Source organism: Theropithecus gelada, chromosome 13 (assembly GCF_003255815.1).
Source record: "Theropithecus gelada isolate Dixy chromosome 13, Tgel_1.0, whole genome shotgun sequence".
Classification (NCBI taxonomy): domain Eukaryota; kingdom Metazoa; phylum Chordata; class Mammalia; order Primates; family Cercopithecidae; genus Theropithecus; species Theropithecus gelada.
The window spans coordinates 41306814-41329969 of NC_037681.1; the positions used below are offsets into that span (position 1 = coordinate 41306814).

A 23156-nucleotide genomic window follows, 5' to 3' on the forward strand; every position below is an offset into this window, starting at 1 on the left:
CCTGCACTTCCAACTGGCCTGCTAGATATCCCTGCTTAGACACATCATTGCAAATGGAAACTCACTATGTGATCCCATAGTCCCATTCCAGCTGTGATAGTGGATGAGTTCACACCTTATACTAATAATCTCCCACTCAGCACATTCCTCACATTTCTACTGAGGCTCCATAGTCCTTCAAGTTACACAGGTTCAGAATTTCCTAACTCTGAAGTCTGCTTTACTCATTCTTCCTTGTTCTTCTCTCTCCTACAATTCCTCCAATCCCTGCCTCCAAATTTACCAAGGCAACTCCATTTCTAAGAGCTTTCACACCCATCCTCTGTGTTTTACTCAATCAGCCACCTGTTTCTGTCAATTCTGCCATCCCAATCTTCTTTTATCCTACCCTCCTCACCATCCCCAACCATAGGACTTGACTGAGGTACTCCTCAGCTGTTACTTGGACCCTTGTACAACCTCATAGATGTGGTTTGGGTCTGTGTCCCCATCCAAATCTCACGTCAAATTGTAATCCACAATGATGGAGGTGGGGCCTGGTGGGAGGTGACTGGATCATGAGCACAGATTTTCCTTTTGGTGCTGTTCTTACGATAGTGAGTGAGTTATCATGAGACCTGGTTGTTTAAAAGTATGTAGCACCTCCCCGCACTTCCTCCTGTTCTAGCCATGTAGGATGTAACTGCTTCCCCTTTGCTTTCTGCCATGATTGTAAGTTTCCTGAGGCCTCCCCAGTCATGCTTCCTGTACTGCCTGAGGAACCATGAGCTGATTAAACCTCTTTTCTTTTTAAATTACCCAGTCTCGGTATTTCTTTATAGCAATGTTAGAATGGACTCATACACTCATATCCAGATTCACCCCATTACAATTCATTATCCATATGCTATCATATGTTGGTTTTCCTAAATCACAATGCATGTCACCCTTCTGCTCAAAAGCTCACTGGTTGTCCTTCAGCAAAGAGAGTGTCATCTTTTCACTCTGACATTCAAGCCCTCTGCAGTACTACAGATCTGCCTTTCCAATCCTCTCTCCTTCTTACCTTTCCTGTGCTTTGGCTAAACTAGACAATCCAGTGTCCTTACAACACACCCATCTATCTTTCTTTACTCATCTTCTTCCTACACTGCCCTCTCTCCCTTATCTGTTTATTAAAGTCAACTTATATTCGAGATCCATTTCAACCTTTTCAAGAAAAATCCCCCGATTCACAAACTTTCCTCTTTTAAATTCCTCATAGTGCTTTGTTTATATCCAACATGAGACAACACATTTCACTTTTGATAGACAAACGGGCAGACAGACCTCCAGGAACTGCATCTTATTGATCATCGTCTCCTCTACAGAGCTACTGCACAGTGCCTTACACATAGAGGTGTTTTATCAATGTTCATTAAACTGGACACGTAGCCCTGCCCCCATTCTTTCTTCTTGCCATAACCTCATTTTAATAATCATCTAATGATAATGGCATTTTGTTTCTACAGGACATGAAAGGTTACAAAACTCACATATGTTATTTCAACTGATTTTCATGAAAGATTCTGCAAGGCAGGCAGAATAAATATTATCTCCATTTCATAGGTAAGAGAACTGAAGCTTGCAGAGGTGAAATAAATTGCCCAAAGTACAAGCAAATAAAAAATGTGGCTATTAATTGAACCCAGAGAAGTATCCAGATATACAGTAGAAGACCAAAGAAGGGAGTAGGCAAAGTCCAAGCCCCTACAAGGATCCCTTCTTCTTCCAACCTCACTCAGTACAACAAAGACATTCTGAGCTCATCAGGGGCCCTTTGTATGAGGGACACTGGTCAAGGAACTGGGCAGTGGATACCATGTGACTGCACAATCATTTTGGATTTGTGGCTGTTTTTTTTCCTTTCAACCCTAGATAGATATCAACAAATGAGCACTGGGAATCTTGGACTCCCTCTTTCCCTCCAAATTAAGCCACAATTCCAGGCCTCCTTTCAGTTTGAACACTCACTAGATTTTTGCTGCTTATAGCTTATCAGGGAAACTCTTGCAGAACTATTCCTGGAACTATTCCATGTGGTGCCCTGGGATTTGGGTCTAATTCCCATGTTTCTCTCACTCTCAAAACTGACCCGTCACTTATCTGCTCATTCATTCGCTTGCCCATCCATCCATCCATCCATCCATCCATCCATCCATCCATCCATCCATCCATTATCCAACAGACTTTCCTTGAGTACCAGATTCATATGCTACCATGTATTATAGCTCCCTAGACTCTTTCTCGCTCTTCAGTTCAGTACACAAGAATATTGTTAAGGCTATGTGTTTCCTTTTCCAGGTAATGCCTGTGCATTTTAACAGTGGGCTTCACCAAGAGAATGTGAAGCTTTATGAAAGAATGGTGGAGGCTGAAGTATTTTTGAATTAAAAAAGGAGGTCTTTTCCAAACAGACCTCACGTAGGATTTGGGAGGTGGTGACCTCCGATTTCTTATTGCCCCAAGTTACACTCTCCCTTTGCTCTTCAATGTCATGGAAAAGAATGTGCTGTTTTGTATCTACCCCTGTCAGTGATATGAGTGCAAGTTTTGTTGCACAGGTTTTTTGCAGCTTTCTCTTTCTGGAGCTCAGCTTGGAGGCTCTGACTGGACATTTCCAATGTTTAAAATCAGAGTTTGAAGTGAGTGGATATGGCAGGAGAAACCCTTGGGTTTTTATTACACTTGGGATTGTTGGATATTACATTTGGAAAAATAAGGGTGCTTAGGAGCTTAAAGAGCATACATGTATGCCGGGTGGCAGAATTGTTAGGAATCTACATCTCCACCCCTCCTCTCCCAATCATACTTTCTTTGCCTTGAATGGATCCTGGCAGAGCTCCAGGGAGACATCTGGGGTCCTTATTGCCATGAAGCCCTTGGGGCTAGGACTTCCTAGCCATTCCTTCTCCACTCCTGGCAGGCTGAGTGAAATAAAGGACCTGTTGTTTCATCTCAAGGCCTACCCAAGAGCCTTGCCTTGCAAAGGCAGACTGTCAGTGAGGAAGACTACGCGGCACATGAAGACACCAGAGGTGTTCCTCAGGATCAAAGTATGTACAAGTCTTTGTGAATATTTTTTCCTTCTCACTTGGCAAATACAATTCCTGAGATCAATTACCACATCTTTTAAATTTTTCTCTCATCTTTTTAACTATTCATAAAACATTGAATTATAAAGTATTTAATTATAAAAAAGACAATTACCTCATCTTTTAAAATATTTTTGCAAAATATTTCCCTCCACAGTTTCTCCGTTTCCATTTTTATTCTGTAACTTAAATCACACTATATGATCTAGAGGTTTTGCTGTGCCCGAACATTTGCATCAATGCCCTCATTTCACTGTCTTTCAATACAAGTGAGCCACATTGAGTGGTATGATACACAATAAAGACTCCATTTATTTGTTCCTCCTCCCCCAAGTTTAGCAAAATAACTCAGATCCTGATTTTCTTTAACTTGCAAAAAATGCCATCCTTCTGAGTTCAGAGACCTTCAGAGCCCTGGTGCCAGCTTTGGTGCAGGTCCAATTCATATATATTTCTGCTTGTAGCCTACTGCCTACTGCAGGGCTGGCTCACTGTATGGTTTTATCAATATAGGCAGTTTGAATTTTTTCTGTGCTTTTTGAAAGTTCAATTGGAACAGAAGGATAAATGAAGATTGCTTTTAAAAAATTAGAGGATGATAGTAAGTTCTCCTGGAGCAAGCTTCACGTAGGGGTTCATGACTGTGGTTGATTGCAGCTTTTTCAGTAACTCCATGATGTATATCAAAAATGTGTGGTAGTTTTGAATGGACAGGTCAATCAATCTTTTGGATTCAGCAATAAATTTTTCATAGTAATCAGAGAGTTGGTCTGAAAAATCTTGCAGTTTATATCTGAACTGCTGATGGTAATCAGAAATTATTTCCTTCATTGCAATGGCCTGGCCTTTAATTATTTCCTGAGCAGTGGTAGAAAGCTCTGCAATCTTCTCTTTCCCTTTTCCATCTGGATCGGTAAGGATGCTAAGATATTCCTGAATATTTCTGTGCAGAAATTGCTCAACTTGACTTGAGAGTTGGGAAGTAAAGTCAGAGGCACTGACAATATATTCAGAATGGAAGTCCTTAAGAGCAACTAACAGGTTCTTGATCAGCCTGACTATCTTTTCTTCAAGTTCATAATATTTCACTGTCCAGCCGACTACACTTGGATCAAAATATTCTTCACGAAGGGCCATGATATATTGATGGATCTGCTGTAACTCTTGAGAAGCTCCCTGAAGCTCGTTTTGAATAAATTCATTGAACTTATGAAGATTAAGGCATAGGTTTTCTTTCAACAATTTAAAAACATATGGGATATAATCATTGAAAATTGTGTTGATCTCATCTTGGATATAATTAATAAGATGAGTAAATTTCATCTCTTTCAGCTCTTTAATGTTATCTTCTATTAGTTGGAAAATGAATTGTAAAACGTCCTGAAGATTACGTAGCACCTCTGTGGTCTTGAGAGACTGAATGTCTTTAAATACCTCTTGGGCTTCTTCTGATAAAACTTTCAACCGTTCCCTACACATTGAGATTACATCTATTAGTTTATGTCTCCTTAACTCAAAAGGAAGTGTAATCACTAGGTCTTGGAAATAGGAAAACAGTATTTCTGAACCATTATGGACTTTCAAACATACCTGGGACAGTACCATACCTACCTCCCTTAAGAACATAGTGCAAAGTTCCTCTCCAGTGTATGTCCCAGGTTTCCCCGGGAACTGGAATCTGGGGAAGTTCAGAAAATCAATGAGTGAGTCAATCAGATGCTTGACTTTCGTATGGAATTCTTGAGTAACTCGTACCAAGCCATCAAACACCTTATCCTTGAGTCCCTGGAAACTGGTTTGGCCTTCCTGAGTCAACAGTTCTTGGTACAGATTCTGGGCCTTGTCCTTCCACTCTTGGTAGGTCCCAGTGGTGCCACTGGCTGCTTTCTGGAACCGCAGGTCGATATCATCAATTTGCCTAATGGCCCCTTGATAAACCCATTCAGCATTGTTCTGCAGATTTCTTCTCAGCTTTGAAGACGCTTCTCTCAGGGTGAGCCCTGTGTGTTCCCAGTGGTACTTGTTGACATAATCATAAAGGGCCCCTGTGGCCTTAGGCACGTTGTCTTTCAGAGAGGTTAGCAAGCCAGAAGCTGCCTCCTCTTCCCAATTAACTTTGATCTGAATTTCCTCATCAGATTCCCGGAACCTCAGCTCAGTTTTGAATATGGTGAGTTTTTTATCTGGAGAGGACTAAATGTAGAAAAAAAAAAAAAAAAAGAACATGTTTTCAATTACTCCGATTACATAAATATAGTACACTAAAACTTCATTAGCAGTTAAAAATAAAGATCAGAGAATCTTTCATATACTGAAAGGGATTTATCTTTCATATGTCCGTTCGTGTGTTTGTTTTATGGTTAAATAAGTCTACTGTTGTTAATTTCTCTTTATCACATGCCCCAGAAAGGATAAAAAAAAAATGCTTAGTGTTTGGCATTTACATTGTGACACTTAACATTAAAACCTTCCTGGGACTGAAAACTGGAAGAGGAGGAGGAGGGGGAAGAGAAAGGAGAGAGAGGAGTCAGGAAATGACAGATAGGGAAAGAAGAAGTAGCAAAAAAGGCAAGTTGGAGCCCACCCTGCAGAGACCCAGAATCCCAATATCAGTACGCATTCTCCAAGCCTATGACAAACTTTTAGTAACAGTAATAGAACCATGTTTAGTCTTCCCCTCTAGTAACGTCACCCTTGATTTGGCCCTGGCAGAGCTTGTAAATGACATGAGAGGAGTTCGATGTATCTCATCTAGCAATTCTATTGTGGGGAAGAATTTTAAAGTTTTAAATACTTCAGAGACCACCACTCTCTGAAAAACAGACCCTGCATATGGCTGAGCTTTCCTATGATTTAGATGATGAGGTATAACCCTCATCTTTCTGGATTTGTCCAGAATTAATAAATAACAGTGCTGATAGGATGTAATGTGTGCATCTAAAAATTTAAATCAATCAAGGACTCATTGTAATACTTTCTAGAGAATATTTCCTCAGAGAAGAAGTTGCTTACCGCCTGTCTTTCACCTAGTTTGGGGTATCACTGAATGAATATTTGGTCTTGAATTAAATGTATCTGCCCCAATTCTCCACTCTCTCTTGGAGGCATGTCACTCATTAGGTGGTATTTACCTGAGGGCTGTAGTAGATGTTCCATTTGGAAAAATCCACATCCATGCCCATGGTACCTATGGCTGGGGAGGCTGCTGAGGTGGAGACGCCTTTCTTGTCTTTCTGGTAGCGCAGATGGAGATCAGTGAATGCTGGGCTTTTGATATCGAGGTGCACTTTTCTTTCCCATTCTCTGAAAGCAGAAAAACAGATGAGCCATCACGAAAGGGGTATGGAGATGATGAAAATCACAATGAGTTTTCAAAAGGGAGAAAGTTTCAATAAAAGCTCCATACCGAAGTCCTTTGTATTTGCCATCTTCTTCATATTCTGCACTGAAGTCATGGTGTGCAAATGTTCCTTTAGTCTTAGAGGCTAACATACCATCTTCGATTCTGTGTGTTCCCACAACTGTATAGGGGAGATTTTATATTTTATTAGATTCATAACAGTAAAACATAGATGTTTTCATTGTGAAAACTGGGAGAATTTTATCCTACCAGATACTTCACTTATGTTTAAAATATGCAATGTACAGCTCATAGTTGTTTCAAAATAAATTGCTAAAAGACATTGTTAGTCCTAAAATAATTACATAAAAATTAATTTTCTTTAAAGCTGTTTGTCTTGAATGGCACTAGATTTTCTACAGTTTGGTTTTTACATGTAGGGTACACATGTATCTCCTTTCTTAAAATTTTGTGATATTGAGTAATTGTACATCTACTCACAACTAAATACGTAATTATTTACTCATAACTCTCATTGAAAATATACAGTATCTAGGAGAGGAGGCAGGATATTTCTTACCATTTAGTTTATATTCCAGGAACTGCATGGTTGAGCTGCACGTGGAATCCAGGACTGTTTCGACATGATCTGCTTTGTTTTTCAAACTGGCACTCCAAGTGGCATTATACAGGGGAGAGTCTACCTCAAAGCGTGCAGTCAGTGCTTGAAAGGAAGGAATGAAAATTCCAGCAGGTACAGAGAACTTAATGGAGGGAATCTCAATAGTCTGCTCAGGCATGATGATGGTGGGCAACTCAAAGTCTGCGATCTTGTTGGCTACCGCATTTAGATCCAAAACAGCACTGCCAACTGAAACACTTTTTGGAAGCGTGAACTGGGACACAGTTAACTGAGATTCAGGCACGGTTATCTCAAAAAAGGGAATCAAGGAGTCTTCTGGTTGAGAATATTTTGTTAACACATCAACTTCAGGGAATTTTACCTCAGGGAGTGCTGGTAGGTTGAGGGCAAATGATGAAGTTCTCAGCTTCTTATAGATTTTTATTTCTCTGAAGTCAAGTTTGTAGGATGGAACCTGAAGATCTGTAAATGGGACATGGAATGTAGGCATGACAAGAACTGAATTTAGATCATTTAGTTTCAGTCCAGGAATAATGAATTCATCAGCCAAAACTTTTACAGGGATGGAGAATGAATAGCCATTGGGGTTTTTGGTGTACACAAAGGCAGTTGAAACACGAAGATGCTGCCTCCTACCAATGCTGGTGGTTACACCCAGCTTTAGGAAGTCCCATAAGCTCTTGCCATAGACTGGTAGGATGATATTTTTGAGGAACCTTAGGTGTCCTTCTAAGGATCCTGCAATGTCAAGGTGTGCCTTTTCTTGGTCATTGGAAAGCTCAACATGGTTCTGGAAAGACCCAGAATGAACCCGGACTTCATTTTTCCATCTGATCTTCTGGTTCTTAGTGTTAGCATTCAGGGCCACTTCCTGGCCAAGGTGGGGGATATCAAGGAAGGAATTGGGCTGACTTGCATGGACCTGAACAGAAGCTGACATTTCCCATGGAGAGAGTTCCAGGGTGGCTTTGCTTGTATGTTCTCCATTTGTGAAAAAGAGGCCCTCTAGCTTTAAGTGGTTTTTCATACTGTGCTCCCAGAGGGAATATATGCGTTGGAGAGTGGCTTCTCCAGCAAAATTTTCTTTTACATCAAGGTTCCAGATATCATCAATTTTGGAAGTGCCTTGCAGCTTCACTGAAGACCGTGTGCTTTTGGAATTCAAGTAAGTGTTGGCCTCACTGGCAATAGTTCCTGAATAATCCCGTGAAAGAACCGAACCCTTGACATCCCCTTTGGTAGATGACTCAATGGAAAAGTAAGAGGTGAGGCTTTCCAAGATCAGCTTATGGTCAACTGCCCCTTTAGCGGTAGAGTACAGCATTGAAGAATTGAAATCATACTTAAATTCCATGGAGGAAGAGACAGTAGGTTTTGACTTGGTATTTCCATTAAGTTCTTGCTTGAAATTAATTCTCAAAATTGGAATTTGGACTTTTGCGGTTGTTGCCACTGACGCTTCCATATTTTTCTTGGTTAAGCTCACAGTACTGTTATGACTACCCTCCACAAATATGTTGCTCAGAGACAGAGCTGTGGCTAACTTCAATCCCCTTTTTCTTGTCAATCTTGTGGTGCCCTCTAATTTGTACTGCAGTACCTCAATGACAGATGAAGATGAAGAAAGGAGATGAGCAACAATATCTGATTGGTTAAAAACTTCAGCATTGGTATTCAGTGAGATGACACTTGATTTAAAGGAGAAATCAAAGGTAATATTGCCCATGGCAGGAATAAAAATATGGCTTATGGTACACAATTCCTTGAAATCTGGAAGAGAAAGCTTGAGATTTCTAGGGACTTGAAGGACTGGCAGTTCTAAGGATGGCAGGATTAATGTGTATGAAGGCACACGGATGTTAGAACCTAGGATGGTGAAACTAGGCATGCTGACTGCTTTTGGAATCCCATAGCCAAATGCCGACATCTCTACAGTGAATGGAGACACTTCAACATTGACAACTGGAACAGTGTATCCAGGAATTTGAAAGGTCCTGGGGAGCTCGTCATGAGATTTTTCAGCTTTGTACTTATCAAACTTAATTTTTGCATCATTATAGGATTTGGTGACAAAACCTAATGCATTGTTTCTGGCTTTTTCAAAATGCTTGTCAAAGGATTTGATGTTCTGACTGGTAAACTCATAAAGCACAGCCAAAGGATTTGTGATGGAATGCCTGTGTGTGTTTTTCTTATACTGAGCTTTTACACTTAAATCAAATGATTGCTTTGTTGTTTTCAAGAATTCCTTCAAGCCTGTTTTTTCCCATAGAGAGAAATCTTTCAGTGGAGGAGTTGTGATTGTTGTGTAAGGCAGAGGCATTTCAGGAATTGTTAAAGGAATGTTTAAGAAATCCAGATTTGCTTCTCCATTTATTCCTATGTGGGCCTCCATAATGTTCTTGTTGTTTCCAGCAGAGAAATTTTGGTTGTACTTATACTGATTGAACCTAGTACTTACTTGCCAACTTGCTTGCTGGGCACTGGGACTCAGAAACAGTGCATAGTTATTCAGGAAGTCTATCTTCCCTGTTAACCTTAATGGAAAACTAACTTTCAAATTCCCTTCATTGTTTGTGGATGTCGTGATCTCAAATGGCTGGGCTGAAAAGAAAAGAGAATTTTTCAAAGTTCCAATAACCTTTCCATTTAAATGAGCATCATGCCTCCCAGTAAACTCTGCCTTCCCTTCTCCAAAAAGTGCCGTGCCTTTAGCAGTTAGAACACTGTGGCCCACATGCTGGGAATCAACTTGTGATTGAATTTCAAGTTTAGAAAAGTTGAGGGAGCCAGATTCATAAACCAAGTTTTGGTTTACTCTTAGGTGCTTGCTATTGATCTTATTGGACAGTCCGAAGGAAGTGAGGGGTCCTTCTATGGTGAAACTAATTTGTGATTCATGTGTTCCCTCATCTGAGAATCTGGGGCAGGCCCATTTCCATGACCCTTTTCCAGAAGAAGTCCATGCTATGTGTCCAGCTTCCAACAGTGTCTTGATCTCATTGCGCAGGTCAGCCTGACTAGAGAAGTCCAGTTTGGGGATGTTCAATTTGTGGAAGTACTTAGTGTTGCTATCCAGGGTAAGCTGATTGTTTATCTTGACAATCACTTCATTACTAAGCTCCAGTGTATTTTTTTCCGTGTGTAAACTTGCCACTGTGTTTGATTTTCCCTCAATAGCATTTCCAAAAAACAGCATTTCACTCCCATGCTCTGTTCTCAGGTACTTGCTGGAGAACTTCACGAACTCCTTCAGAGCCAGCGGATTAATCTTAGGGTTTGAGAGTTGTGCATTTGCTTGAAAATCAAAATTGAGAACTTCTAATTTGGACTCTCCTTTGGCAGTGATGGAAGCTGCAATACCTGCTTCATTTGCTGAAGTGGTTCCATTCCCTATGTCAGCATTTGCATCTAATGTGAAAAGAGGAGATTGGATTTTCAAAATACTATACAGCTTGCCAAAAGTAGGTACTTCAATTGTGTGTGAGATGTGGGGAAGCTGGAATTCTGGTATGTGAAGGTCAGGAACTTGAAAATCATTAAGGTTGAGATTTGGGATTACAAATTCTGGAATTGCGATTTCTGGTAAATGGAAGTCTGGCAGGGTGATTCTCGCTAGGGGAATGTCCTCCACCTTCAGATCCCTGAGATATACTTCTGGAATAGGCCACTGCAGCTCACTGTTCAGCATCTGGTCAATGGTTCTGATGATCTTTACTTTTATTTCTACAAAGTCAATTGTAAAGGAAGGAATGTGGAAGGTGTTAAGGATGGTAAATTCTGGTGTGGAAAACCTGGATGGGATTTTTATATCTTTTAACTCTTTGAAGTTTATCTGAACTGATGGAATCCTCAAATCTGTTAGGGGGACTATGAAATCAGGTGTCTGGAAGGTAGCTTTCTGAAGAGCCTGAAGACTGACTTCGAAGGCAGGCATGGTCCCAAGGATGGTCTTGATTTCAGGAACAGTGAACCCTTGCTCTACCAATGCTTTCACATGTTTAGCCCAATCTTGGATAGAATACTGCTCTGCAAAGTCAGTAAGGTTCTTAGCAGCAAGAGTCCACCAATCAGAAATGTAAGTGACAAGTGTGCTATAAACCTGGCCTACCAGAGACAGGTATCGTTGAAGTTCCTGCTCAATGTCCATTTGATATATTCGGTCTCGTGTATCTTCTAGGGTCTCTCGGAATTTGGCCTTCATGTGAGCCAAAGATGCTGAACTTAAAGCATCCTGTAACCAATCGATGATTAAGGTTATTTTGGTGTCCTGTAGGCTTTCCAGATACATTGCGACTGTGGCCTTGGTTTCCTGTAAAAACAGTTTTAATGCTTCAGCTTTTTGTGGTAGTTCCAGAGCCTGAATTTCACCATTGAGTCTCTGAGTCAGCTCACGGATTTTGTTATTGGTTTCATCTACAAACTGGTGGTAATCAAATGACTTTAATTTCTTTATCAACATGTCAAGGAATTTGTTTACATCTTCAATGAATGTTTTAAAAGATAGTTCATCAAGGTGCTTGACAGCATCATCAATAAATCCAACCAATTTCTCAAAGTAATCTTTTATCTTAACTTGTTGTAGGACATTGCTTAGCTTCTGAATAGTCTCCTTCAACTTGTACTGGTGGGCCAACTCTATTAATTTATCCATTAAAACCTGGATTTGTTGGTCTACTTCATACCTCTCAATTAACTCATGGACTTTGGCTCTGAAGGCATTGATTTTCTCAGCTACTTCAAAATCCCCAATAAGATTTATAACAAAGTGTTTGACATACTCAAGAACATCATTTATTCTTTCAAATGAAATTGTAGTTCCCAGTTGATCTAAAAGCACTCTAACATCAATAGCCTCAACGTGTTGTTTTAACTTTCCAGCTAGGTGCTGGATGTCTATATTCTGTATGTGTCTCTTAAGCTGCTGCAGTTTTTCTTGTATCCAGATTCTGATTTGGTACTTAGTATCCACATTTTGAATCCAGGATGCAGTACTACTTCCAATTTTGTTAAAATCTATATTTTCAATAAACAAATGTAGATCATGGATTGTTTTTACTAAATTTACACGGATATGATAGTGCTCATCAAGACTTTTTAATTTTTCAATGATTTGATCAATAATATTAGCAATAGCTATTTTCAAATCATGTAAATCATAATTATCTTTAATATACTGATCAAATTGTATCATATATGTCTGAAGTTGAGATAGTTTTTCATTAAAGTTGATTTTGGCATCATCTAATGCAATTTGTATATCATTTTCTGTAATTCTATACTTTTTTGTAAGAGCAGTCAGTTTCTCCTTGGCACGTGAAACTTGTCTCTCCCAATTGAATGAATTCAGATAATCATTAGCTTGCTGTGGGAGTTTTCCCAGGGCTGCTCTGTATTTTCTTACAAATTGATCAATATTGATGCGCTTCAGGTGTCTCTGCATGTTTTCCAGTACAACTATAATAGTTCGTTGATTCCTCTCAAAATATTCTTGCAAGGTCTCAAAAAATGGGAGGTTAATGGTGTGAACATCTTGGTTTTTATCATACTTTACAAAAGCAACAATTGTAAATTCTTGGGGCTTTTCAACAGCATCTCTCATCTCTAAAGCATCAATGACATTGATGGGCTCACTGAGTAAAAGTGGCACTTCAATTGGGTAGTCTAGTAGAGTGAGGTCAGCCAGAGCTCGTCCACTAAGCTCCACACCAATTTTGTCTTTAGTGTTGTAAGCATCCAAGTCCTGGCTGTATTCATTGTTGTTAAATTGGGTCTTGAGTTTCCAGGTGCCTGTCTGCTCAGCTGGAGTAAGTAGGGCACTGACTTTGTGTTCAAGAGATGTACTGATGCTTTTCCTAGACATGAGATGATGACTCGTGGAGCCTTTGTAATCATGAGAGAAAGTGAATGCCAGAGGTTCTGCTTTCAACAGGAATTTGCTATACAGCTGCCCAGTATGTTCTCCCCAGAGAGCAAGTTTCCCATTGCCATTTGTATGTGTATCAATGGTCATGGTAAATGGAGCCATTACAGAATGGAAGACATTGCTGAAATGCAATGAGTCTGAATTATAGTTTGTGCTAATGTCAATGGCTGAAGCCAGCCCAGCGATGTCTGTGTTGAGCCGATGGCTAAACTCCACACCCTGAACCTTAGCAACAGTGTCTGCTTTGTAGCTTGCTGATAAGGCAGCAGAAGAGATGGTATAGATGTGTTTTATTTCATTATTTTGGTAGGCTCCTTTTAGATTACCAGCCATATGCAGCTTCAGGGGTTCTAGCCGTAGTTTCCCATTGTTGGTCAGATCCAGAGCATTGTATTTCAGGTCATTGTTTAAAGTCGTTACCAGAGAATAGGGCTGTAGCTGTAAATTAAAAGTTTGCTTATAAAACTTGTCAGAGCTGTAAATGTTGTCAAGTTTTGAAGAGAAGTCCAGTGATAAGCCTGCAATGTTCAGACTGTTTGTGTGGTCAAATTTCATTTCGGCATATGAGCCCATCATGTCATTTGAGAGCTTAAGTCCTTCTTGACTGATCTTGAAGTTGAAAATGTTTTTGCTGTCAACACCCAGAATCATGGCCTGATAAGCACTTCCCAGTGATAGCTCTGTGAGGGCGGCTTTCCCGTCTAGACTGAATTTTGCATTGTGTTCCCTGAAGCGGCCATTTGTTGTTAATTTCATAGACGCCCCAGAGAGGCCAATCTCTGCATTCAGCTCATTCTCCAGCACCAGGGGACTATACTTCAAGTTGGTCGTTGCACTGGTAGATACTCCATCTTGGCCAATCCTTAGTGTTGCCTTGTGAGCGCCACTGTTAATTTTGTCAGTGCCCAAGATGTCAGCATTTAACTCAAGACCATGGGAATTTAGTGATCCAGAAAGCAGGCTGAAGAACCTCAATGACTCGTAATCGGCCTGATATTCAGAACGCAGCAGTGCATTTTGCTTAGAGAAGGTCATATCCATCTTGTTAGAAGTGGCAAAGTTCTCATACTTCCCATTGGTGTCAGATTTTAAAGTCAGCTCGTAGTTCTCGTACTTCAGGGAAGCAGTATTTTTAATGATGCCACTTTGCAGATCAGAGGTGGAGATCAGGGAGAGGGTTCCATCTTCATATCTTCCTGTTATCTGGTTGGTGCCTTGGAGGTAGGAGGAGTTAAATCTCAGGTTGGACTCTCCGTTGAGCCGGCCAGTATTAGGATCCCTCTGACAAGACAGGCCATATGTGCCTTTAGCATAGAATGAAGAGACTCTGAACTGCCCATCAATCTTGACTTCTTTGACAAACAAATGCTGTTCCTTTTTTGAGTCCAAATGAACTGAAGCAGACATCTGTGGTCCCCAGGAACTAGATGCATCGAATATTAGTAAACCTTTTGAGACTGGGTTGTTTCCAAGTTTTTCTACATGACTGAATTTGATATTCGAATCTAGAAATTTGTGGCGTAGAGATCCACCACATGATAGTGTGAACGTATTCTTGTGGTCATATGTTGCTTCTCCAGATCCTAACATAAAAATGAAAAGACATTAGTTAAATTAAGCAATACATTTCCAGAGCAATCTCTGTGTGAAAGTCTTTCAATAATAAAGTCCCATTTTTCTGGGCCAGTTGTGCAATAGACTCCTCCACCTGTAATGCAAACATAAAATCTGATAGCAAAAGGCATTCCTCCAGGAAGCCTTGCCTGACCACCACAGGCTTTGTTTAGGTTCCCTTGCTGAGTGCTTCTACTCTACCTTATACTTATATGCTACACTCTATCATAGCACCTCTCACACTGAATTGTAATTGCTGGCTTATCTACTTTCTGTTACTGCCTACTAGAATATTTAATACATGTGATATGTTTAATAAATATTTCTATTTGTTGAATAAAATAAAAGATTTAAAAGACTTCCAAGTAGCAAGGATGATTATCTGCTAGAAAGCCAAAGTCCTTTCCTCCCTGGAGGAGGCTCTCCTCTTAGAGCCTGCCATGAACTAGCCCTGTGCATCCTTTACCCAAGCATAGCTCACCTTGCACATTGTAGGAAAGCAGGTCAACCACAGAGTCAGCCTTCATGTGGTAACGAGCCTGAAGGCTGAAATGGTCTGTGCTGGTGTTGCCACCAGTGTAGGAGGCGGACCAGTTGTACAAGTTGCTGTAGACATTTGCGGATAGGTCTAGAACACCCAGGAGAGGCACCTGCAGTTGATACAACTTGGGAATGGTAAAAGTAGGGACTTGGAACTCTCGAGATGGCAGATGGAAATCCACAGACGTGAAGTGGAGGGCTGGTGTCCTAACAGTCTCTAACATCTTTAGATCTCTGGAGGATTTGCCACCAAAAGGCAAAGGAATCTCAACTTTCAAACTGTTCTTGTTCAAGGTATATTTGACCCGGCCATCACTGAAATGAACAACAAAGACAACATCCCCACAGTCAGACATCAGTCATTCAAAGTTCTCTGCCTCTGACCTTCCCAGCAATATTGTACCTGCCTCATTCCCGAAGCCACTCTGCGCTTTTCCTTGTGCTACTCCTATGCCTGGACCCCTTTGCTTTTACCTCCACCTATCAAACACTCAAATCCTTACAAAGCTCTTCTAAGAGCCACTCATTATCATTACCATCCCACCTAAGTCATAGCCAATTTGCCTCATTCTTACAGTTACATAGTCCCTTGCACCTTTCTCAAAGAGCATGTCATAATTTTGCTTATATAATTAATTATTTGTCATTTGTTGGTGTCTATATGGTATCTTTCTGAGAGAAAGGACTGTATCTTATCCAATTTCTATCTTCTCACTGTACCTAGTCTAGCATTTTGCCCATAGGGGATACTTGATACAAATTTGCTAAACTGAATTGAGGCAACTTGATTTGTGGAAAGAACATAGGTGTGGAAGTCAGTAAGCCTGGGTTAAAGAATTTTCTCAGAATGCTGCCTCCATTTAGTGCTCAATGGTTGTTCTGACTCTCTGTAACTTAACAGTAAGCATGTAGTCAATAATGCCTCTAGCCATTCTGAATTCTTCACAGTCAGAGGGAGAATTTGCTTATAATGGAAGAAAGCTGAATGACCTTCCAATTCAGGTTGTACTGATAAAATATCTTAGGATGAAAGTACCAGAATCCTCCAATTACTTTCTTAGATTCTTCCTGACAGGGTTGGCATCCTCATGTTTACTAATGCAAAAATGCCACAGTATTTGCACTAGTTATTAATCTCCTTAAAATGCTTAAATTATTTCCCTTAAAAATTTAAATTAAAAAAATATCCAAATCATGCTATGTAAAATCTTTCATTTACTTTGCACGGTTCAAGAAGCTTTGCCGGTTTCTTCTTTTACCTTTTTAAGAAGAGGTTTTCTGGGATGTGGAAGTCTGGCAATCCCATGTTCTGGAGGTTCAACTCCTTCAGGCTATTGAGGTGGTCTTGCAAAGTCTGGGTATAAGGAAGATTCCCAGATGCCTTTTGAAGCCATGAGTTCATTGCCTACAAAATGACAGGAGATTTTTAAGGTAATGGGCATGGATGAGCCTCAAAGAGCAATGAACATTAGGCACAAATCCAGATTTGACAAGTTAATTATTTAGCAGGACAATGCACTGAATGTTAAAAATAAATAACAGAAAATTATGAATCTTCGTTGACAGTCACTGATCACTGCCCATATTTATAAAAGGAATGTCTAACATAGTCAGCCTCCTAGCTAGTGTCCTGAAGCTTCCTTTGATACCACTAGGCAAAGAACTGTTTTGCTTAGTAGCATCTCTTTGATATGTATCATATTCAGCTTTGTGTAACTGGATAACTACACATGTGTGAAAGTTTTTTTTTTTTTTTTCCCAAGAATTCCCTGGGGGGCAGGAAGCATGCCTTATACATCTTTGGATACCTTCCTGCACCTAGCTCAGAGTTGAGGATGTAATTAGCACTTACACCCATGCATTTATTGACTGGCAGACTCATACTTACAACTATTAATTTGGAACCCACGTGCCGGAAAGTCATGTCTGTTTGAGGGACTCTGTGATCCAGGAGTCTATCAGCATACATATGTAAGCTCCTAGGATACTCAGAGAGATCCACAGGGAAATTGGAAGTCATTTTTTTGGTATCTACATTGGTGCCTGTGTTCCATTCAAATTCAATCTTCTCTTCATCTGAAAATACATAGGAAATAGTTGTGAGTGGTACTAGGTCAGCCTGTAACCACAGGTCTCAACAGCTGCATTACTTTGGAAGTGCTCACACAGGGGAAGAGACACGTACCGTAATGCCACGCCACCCTCTTGGAAACTGTGGAGCCATAAGCTGTAGCAGATGAGTCCATTTGGAGGAGCAGTTTGGCAGGTGACCAGTGGGCGATGATCTCACTTCTGGCTTCTGCTTGCAAACGGGGTACGGAAATAACACCTTTGATTTTTCCTTCTTCCTTTGTGTCACAACTATGGTAAAGAAAATCAGTTGGCACCAGTGATTTTGTACTTTCAAAGGAGATATGCAGGATTAAACAGAAGTTCCATTTGCGGTGATCAAAACCAGATACAAGGATGGTTCAGAGAAACAGTCACAGATCAAATTCATTAACTTCTGAAGCCAACATTCAGCACAAATTAAAGACTTTGCAAGCAGGTTTAGGAGAAAGAGAAGCTTTTTGAAAACTGTTTGAATCCTGTTCTGCTATTTACTAGCTCTATGACTTTGGTCAAATGATTTAAACCCTCTGAGCTACCATTTCCTTATCCATGAAACAGGTAAACTCACACTGACCTCGCAGTTTATTGTGAGGACTGAGATACTTTCTTTAAAGCACCCAGCACTGTGCTTGACACATGAATAGTAAGTGCCTGATAAATGGTAGGAAAATCCAACTGGACATGCGCAGAGGCTTAAAATGTTGAGGGCTCGGCCGGGCGCAGTGGCTCACGCCTGTAATCCCAGCACTTTGGGAGGCCAAGGCGGGTGGATCACGAGGTCAGGAGATGGAGACCATCCTGGCCAATATGGTGAAACCCAGTCTACACTAAAAATACAAAAATTAGCTGGGTGTGGTGGCACACACTTGTAGTTCCAGCTCCTTGGGAGGCTGAGGCAGGAGAGTCACTTGAACTCAGGAGGCAGAGCTTGCAGTGAGCCGAGATTGTGCCACTGCACTCCAGCCTGGTGACAGAGTGAGACTCTGTCTCAAAAAAAAAAAAAAAAAAAAGGAAAATGTTAAGGGCTCTATCTGCCACTCTGATTGTAGACTGGGGTGAACATGGCTTGGTCAGGTATAAAGTAGAAGAGGAATAATGAAAAGAACCACCCAGGCCTGCAGTGCAGGTCAGATGACCCTCAGCCTTCCTTACCTTAGGTGGCCCATGAGGGTGACCTCAGTAATTTTCTTGTTCTGAATGTCCAGGGTGAGTCTGTAAGACTTTCTGCCCTCAGTAGATTCATCATTAACTCTGAGGATTGTTCCAAGGTCAACATCAAAATCTGGAATTTGGACTTCACTGGACAAGGTCATACTCTGCCGATTATATTTGAATGTCATGGTAGCCTCAGTCTGCTTCACACCTGGACAAGTGTATAAGAGAATCAAGAGATGTATGGTAGGAAGCTATGTTTTGGAAGGAAAGAGAGGAAAAGGCAGAGAAACTCCAAGGAATTAATGTACTTAAACAAAAACACAATTCAGGATTTTACTGAAAATTTTAAACTCAGTGGTATTCATGTATACAAGTCTTTATGGATCGCCTATTATGAGCCTATTATGTGCTGGACACTGCTCTTGGCACTGGGGAGTCCTTGCTTTCATGGGGCTTACCTTCTAGTGGGGGAGGTGTGCAGGCAATAAACAAGTAACTTGCTCATGTCAGATGGTAATGAATGTTATGAAGAAGAGTAAAACTGGATACAAGGATAAAAGAAAGGGATAGAAGAAGTGTTATTTCATACTTGGTGGTCAGAGAAGTTCTCTCTGATAAGGGCACATGTGGGCAGAGATCAGAATGAAGAGAGGTTGGAGCTATGCTGAGTTCTGGGAGGAGCACATTCCAGGCAGAGGGCCAGGAATACAAAGGCCCTGAAATGGGGAGCACTTAGCTTGTTTGTGGAACAGCAAAGGCTCACAGTCCTTCTGGGCCAGGAAGACACGACATCTCTATATTACTTTCCATCCAAGATGCCTTTCCTGGTTCCTTGCTGCCCTTGCCCTGGGCTCCGTCTGCCCGACTCCCCCTTTCTTTGTAACAAGATTCCCAGGCATCCTTCTATCCATAGGCTCGTCCATTTTATATCCTTTGTAAAACAATGTTTACCAAACACTATTTCCCCAGCATGCCCTGCTCCCCCAGTGCTTTCTCTCATGGGATTTTCTTCCTAGTTTAATTTTGTGATATGCTATCCCTATATAAAAATTTTTCCAAAGTGAACACCTAATTTTGCCCCATTCCCTAAAACCTGCTCCTCCAGTAGCCCTTTCCACCTCCATAAATGGAAGCTCTGTTGTCCAGTTGCCCAGGTCAAAAACCTTAGGTTTGTCCTCATTCCCCTTTTCCTCTTACACTCAACATCCACTGTATCAGCAAATCTTGTCAGCCTAATCTTCAAAATATGGCCAGAATCCAACCCCTTCTCATATCTCCTCTGCCATTGCCCTAATCCAAAATAGCACTGATTCCTGCCTGGATTATTGTGATAACCTACATAGTAGTTTCTCTGCCCTTATCTCCCCATAGTCTTTTCTCAACATAAACATAAATCAAATCATGAGGACTCCCCAGTGGCTTTCATTTAATTCATAGGAAGAAGCCAAAGTTCTTACCATGGCCTATGAGATCATCTTTCCTTCACCTCTCCATATCTCTCTGTCCTCATCTTCTACATCTTTTCTCCCTGGTCTTTCTGCTCCAGCCATACTGGCTTCCTTCCTTTCCTTGAAACATGGCAGCAATATGTCAGCCTCAGGGCCTTTGCACCTGCTGGTCCCTCTGCCTGTAACAGTCTTACCACACTGCTTCTCCCCTTATCTCTGTTAGGTCTCCTTATACTCACTTTACCAGGGAGACTTTCCCTTATTATTCCAAATGCACTGCTTTCCCTGCCCTTCTTCCTCCCTCTTACTCCTAGCCTTCCCTAGACCAGTCTATGCTCTGTTTTCCTCCCCAGTACTGATCTGACACTCCAAATATTAACTTGTTTGGTTGTTCACTGTAACTTCCACGAAGGCAGAGACTCCATTGTTCACTGTTCTAGCCCCAGGTCTTAAAATAGGCCTGCCACTTATTGGGTACTCAGTTAATATTTGTTAAATAGGTTAAATTACATGTGTTCTCCTCATGAATTCTGAACCTGAGACTGCGAGCAGAGATGAAGCAGCTGTGTTTTGAATACTCACCTTCTGCTTGAGTTACAAACTTCAGGGTGTCCACCAAGGCTCTGTCCTCTCTCTGGAGCTCATAGGTTGCACTGACAGAATACTGTTCAACTTCTCCTGTAGGCCTCAGTTCCAGCTCTAATCTGAAGATGTTACAATGAAGACAGTGCATAATGTTAGAGCTTTCAAGGATGGAGATAATGTCCCCAAAAAAATTCAGCCTCAAATGTAACAAAAATATGGTCCTTATTTTAACATTGTCTCTTGCCCTTAACTAAGATGATCTTTTTGATCCCTCAGTCCTACAAGAACCCAAGGCAAGGGCAGACACCAGGATTCCCAAGACTTTGGACCAGCAGAGCAGGAGTTGGCTGGTTGTTTCAGCAAAGCTGAGAACAAGCACTGGAACTTGGGGGCTGAAGACAGGGAGCCACCTAAGTATGGTGAAGGCTTCAAGCACATTGATGGGCTCCAGGAAGTTCATAACAATGGGTCTGGAGGCTCAGAAACATGGACACTGAATTAGGAGCAAATTGGGATCTGCGCTGTGATCCTGTCCTGTGTACAAGGAAGCAAAAGGGGACACCCAACATGTTGGCCAGAGGACCCTGCTTTAAATACCCAAAGATGGTGCAAACCCAGAAGGCTAGTGACAGGGGCTTACAACACAGAGCATTTTTTTCCTGTGCCATGCTAGGTGGCCATGATGTAGAAGGTGAGAAAATGCTGGGCCAGGCACTGAGCATCTCTAACCTGGTGTCCCCGGTCAGCGGATAGTAGGGGGCGGAGTCTGTGGAACTGGCGTTGGAGTAAGCGCTTGAGGTGCAGTAATTCAGGCCAGTAAAGAGTTGCTTGCAAACTGACAAGGACTGCCTATTCTCGATGAGAGGTGGGATCACCTCCGTTTTGGTGGTAGAGACCAAATGTAACGTGTTGCTGGTGAAGAACAAAAATACCTGAGTTATTGCTAAGTCATGAATCAAAATGAATATCACAAATATCACAAATTCTCAGGGTGTAAATACCCCCTTATCCTTGTCTTCCCTCAGTCCACACCTGTCTCTAACTATTTGATTTACTGAGAAACAAATAATATTAGAAAGAACATCAACATGACAAGCCATGAGAGTGACTGTGGAGCTTCCAGCTGAGTTCTTTCCATCTGTTTCCTGTAATCCCCACAACAGTAGGCTTATGGTTCTCATTTTACAGAAGCAGAGGCTCAGAGATGTTAAATAGCTGATCACTGGGGCTGAATTTCAGTGTGCCCCTTCCTTCCTATGATGCAAGGCAAGAGAAACTGTCTCTTTCACATGAAATCCCCTACTCTCTACCTGCTTACTTCCGCCTGCATTAAGCACACTCAAGTCTCCTCCCCTGTGCCCCTCGCCTATGCTCCTTTCTTTCTTTTCTTGCTTTCTCTTGTCTTCCTCACCATCAAGAGTTGTCTGCCTTTGCAGTCTCCACTTCCTCCCAACGTGCTGCACTAACTGTGCTCTGATTGCTCATTCCATCTTCTGAAAATGCTTTCATCAATGTCTCTGATGCTCTCCTTGCTCCTACAACCAATGGGCATATTTAGGTTTTATCTTCCTTGACCTCCCAGAAGCCTTCAGTAGAGTTGCACACTCATGACCAGACTAAGACCCTGGAGCCTCTCACATCTGAAGAGATGATGGCACCTTCCTTCCAAGTGTGTACTTAAAAACTTAGTACATGTAAGAAAGTTCAACCTTGGCCTGGTTTTTTCTAAGGATGCTTTCTTTGAAATAGCACATTTTCCTACAAGTATTGCTTCTCCAAGTTGGGGGTGCCATAAGACCAAGCTTTGCTGATGTGCTGGAGTCCTAATGCCAGCTTTTGCCTACCCATGGGGTGATCTCTCCTATGGCTGCTCTATGGCTTCTGCGACCTTTTGTGGCTTTGGTTCTCCTTCTTCTTCTCTGGTCACTTCTTCTAACTCATTGCTGGTTATTCCTCTTCTTCCTTTACATGTTTTCGTCTTCTCCATATTTCTGTCCTCATCTCTCATGTCTCACTCTACACCAGTTGCTGTTTAACCACAACAACCTCTGTATACTAATGATTCCCAAATCCGTATGTGGAGCCCAAGCCACTTTACTGGGCTCAGATCCACAGGTCTATTTGCCACTAGATTTCTAAACTGGTTGTTTCATAGGACATCAAATGCAGCACATCCAAAACTGAATTTGTCACCTTCCTTGAAACAAGAAGCTCTCCCACTGTAGTTCTTATTTAAGTGAAGGGTGCCTCCTTCCTCTTTTCTTCTTTCTTTTTCCCTGTCCCATACCCAGTTAATCACCCAGTACTTATGATTCTGCCTCTTAGAAAGTTCTAGAATCTGCTTACTCCTTTCTATACCTGGCTTTCCTCCATTGCAGGCCATTATCAGCTCTTAGCCACACAGGATCGTAAGAGATGCCCAATGGTCTCTTCGTGTCCAGCTGTGCCTCCTTCCCACCCATTTTCCACACTAGAGTCAGAGTATTTCTTCTAAAACATCACCCCTATCTTATTTCTGCTCCCCTCTTCAACTCCTGTGCCTTCAAAAGAGTCCAAACTCCTTAGGATGGCTTCCATGGTTGGGGATGCTCTCTCCCCTGCCTACCTCTCCCCGTCATCTCTCACTTACGTTCCCTGAGCACCTTACCATTCTGCACTTCTTCCAGTTCCTTGAACCATA

At 41.4% G+C, this 23156-nt stretch overlaps 1 protein-coding gene across 1 annotated transcript in view; it reads right to left on the minus strand.

Moving 5' to 3' along the window:
* Positions 1 to 3396: 3396 nt before the first annotated feature.
* The window catches only part of APOB (apolipoprotein B), a 42082-nt gene continuing 22322 nt past the window's right edge, over positions 3397 to 23156 (minus strand). The window contains exons 19-29 of the mRNA XM_025354212.1: positions 21206 to 21388; positions 20474 to 20595; positions 18441 to 18651; positions 17362 to 17537; positions 17065 to 17252; positions 16436 to 16581; positions 15118 to 15491; positions 7034 to 14605; positions 6520 to 6634; positions 6245 to 6416; positions 3397 to 5306 (exon numbers count right to left, since the gene is read on the minus strand). Coding sequence (XP_025209997.1) covers positions 3702 to 5306; positions 6245 to 6416; positions 6520 to 6634; positions 7034 to 14605; positions 15118 to 15491; positions 16436 to 16581; positions 17065 to 17252; positions 17362 to 17537; positions 18441 to 18651; positions 20474 to 20595; positions 21206 to 21388 — 10864 coding nt within the window. The 3' untranslated portion in view covers positions 3397 to 3701. The remainder of the gene's footprint in view (positions 5307 to 6244; positions 6417 to 6519; positions 6635 to 7033; positions 14606 to 15117; positions 15492 to 16435; positions 16582 to 17064; positions 17253 to 17361; positions 17538 to 18440; positions 18652 to 20473; positions 20596 to 21205; positions 21389 to 23156) is intronic.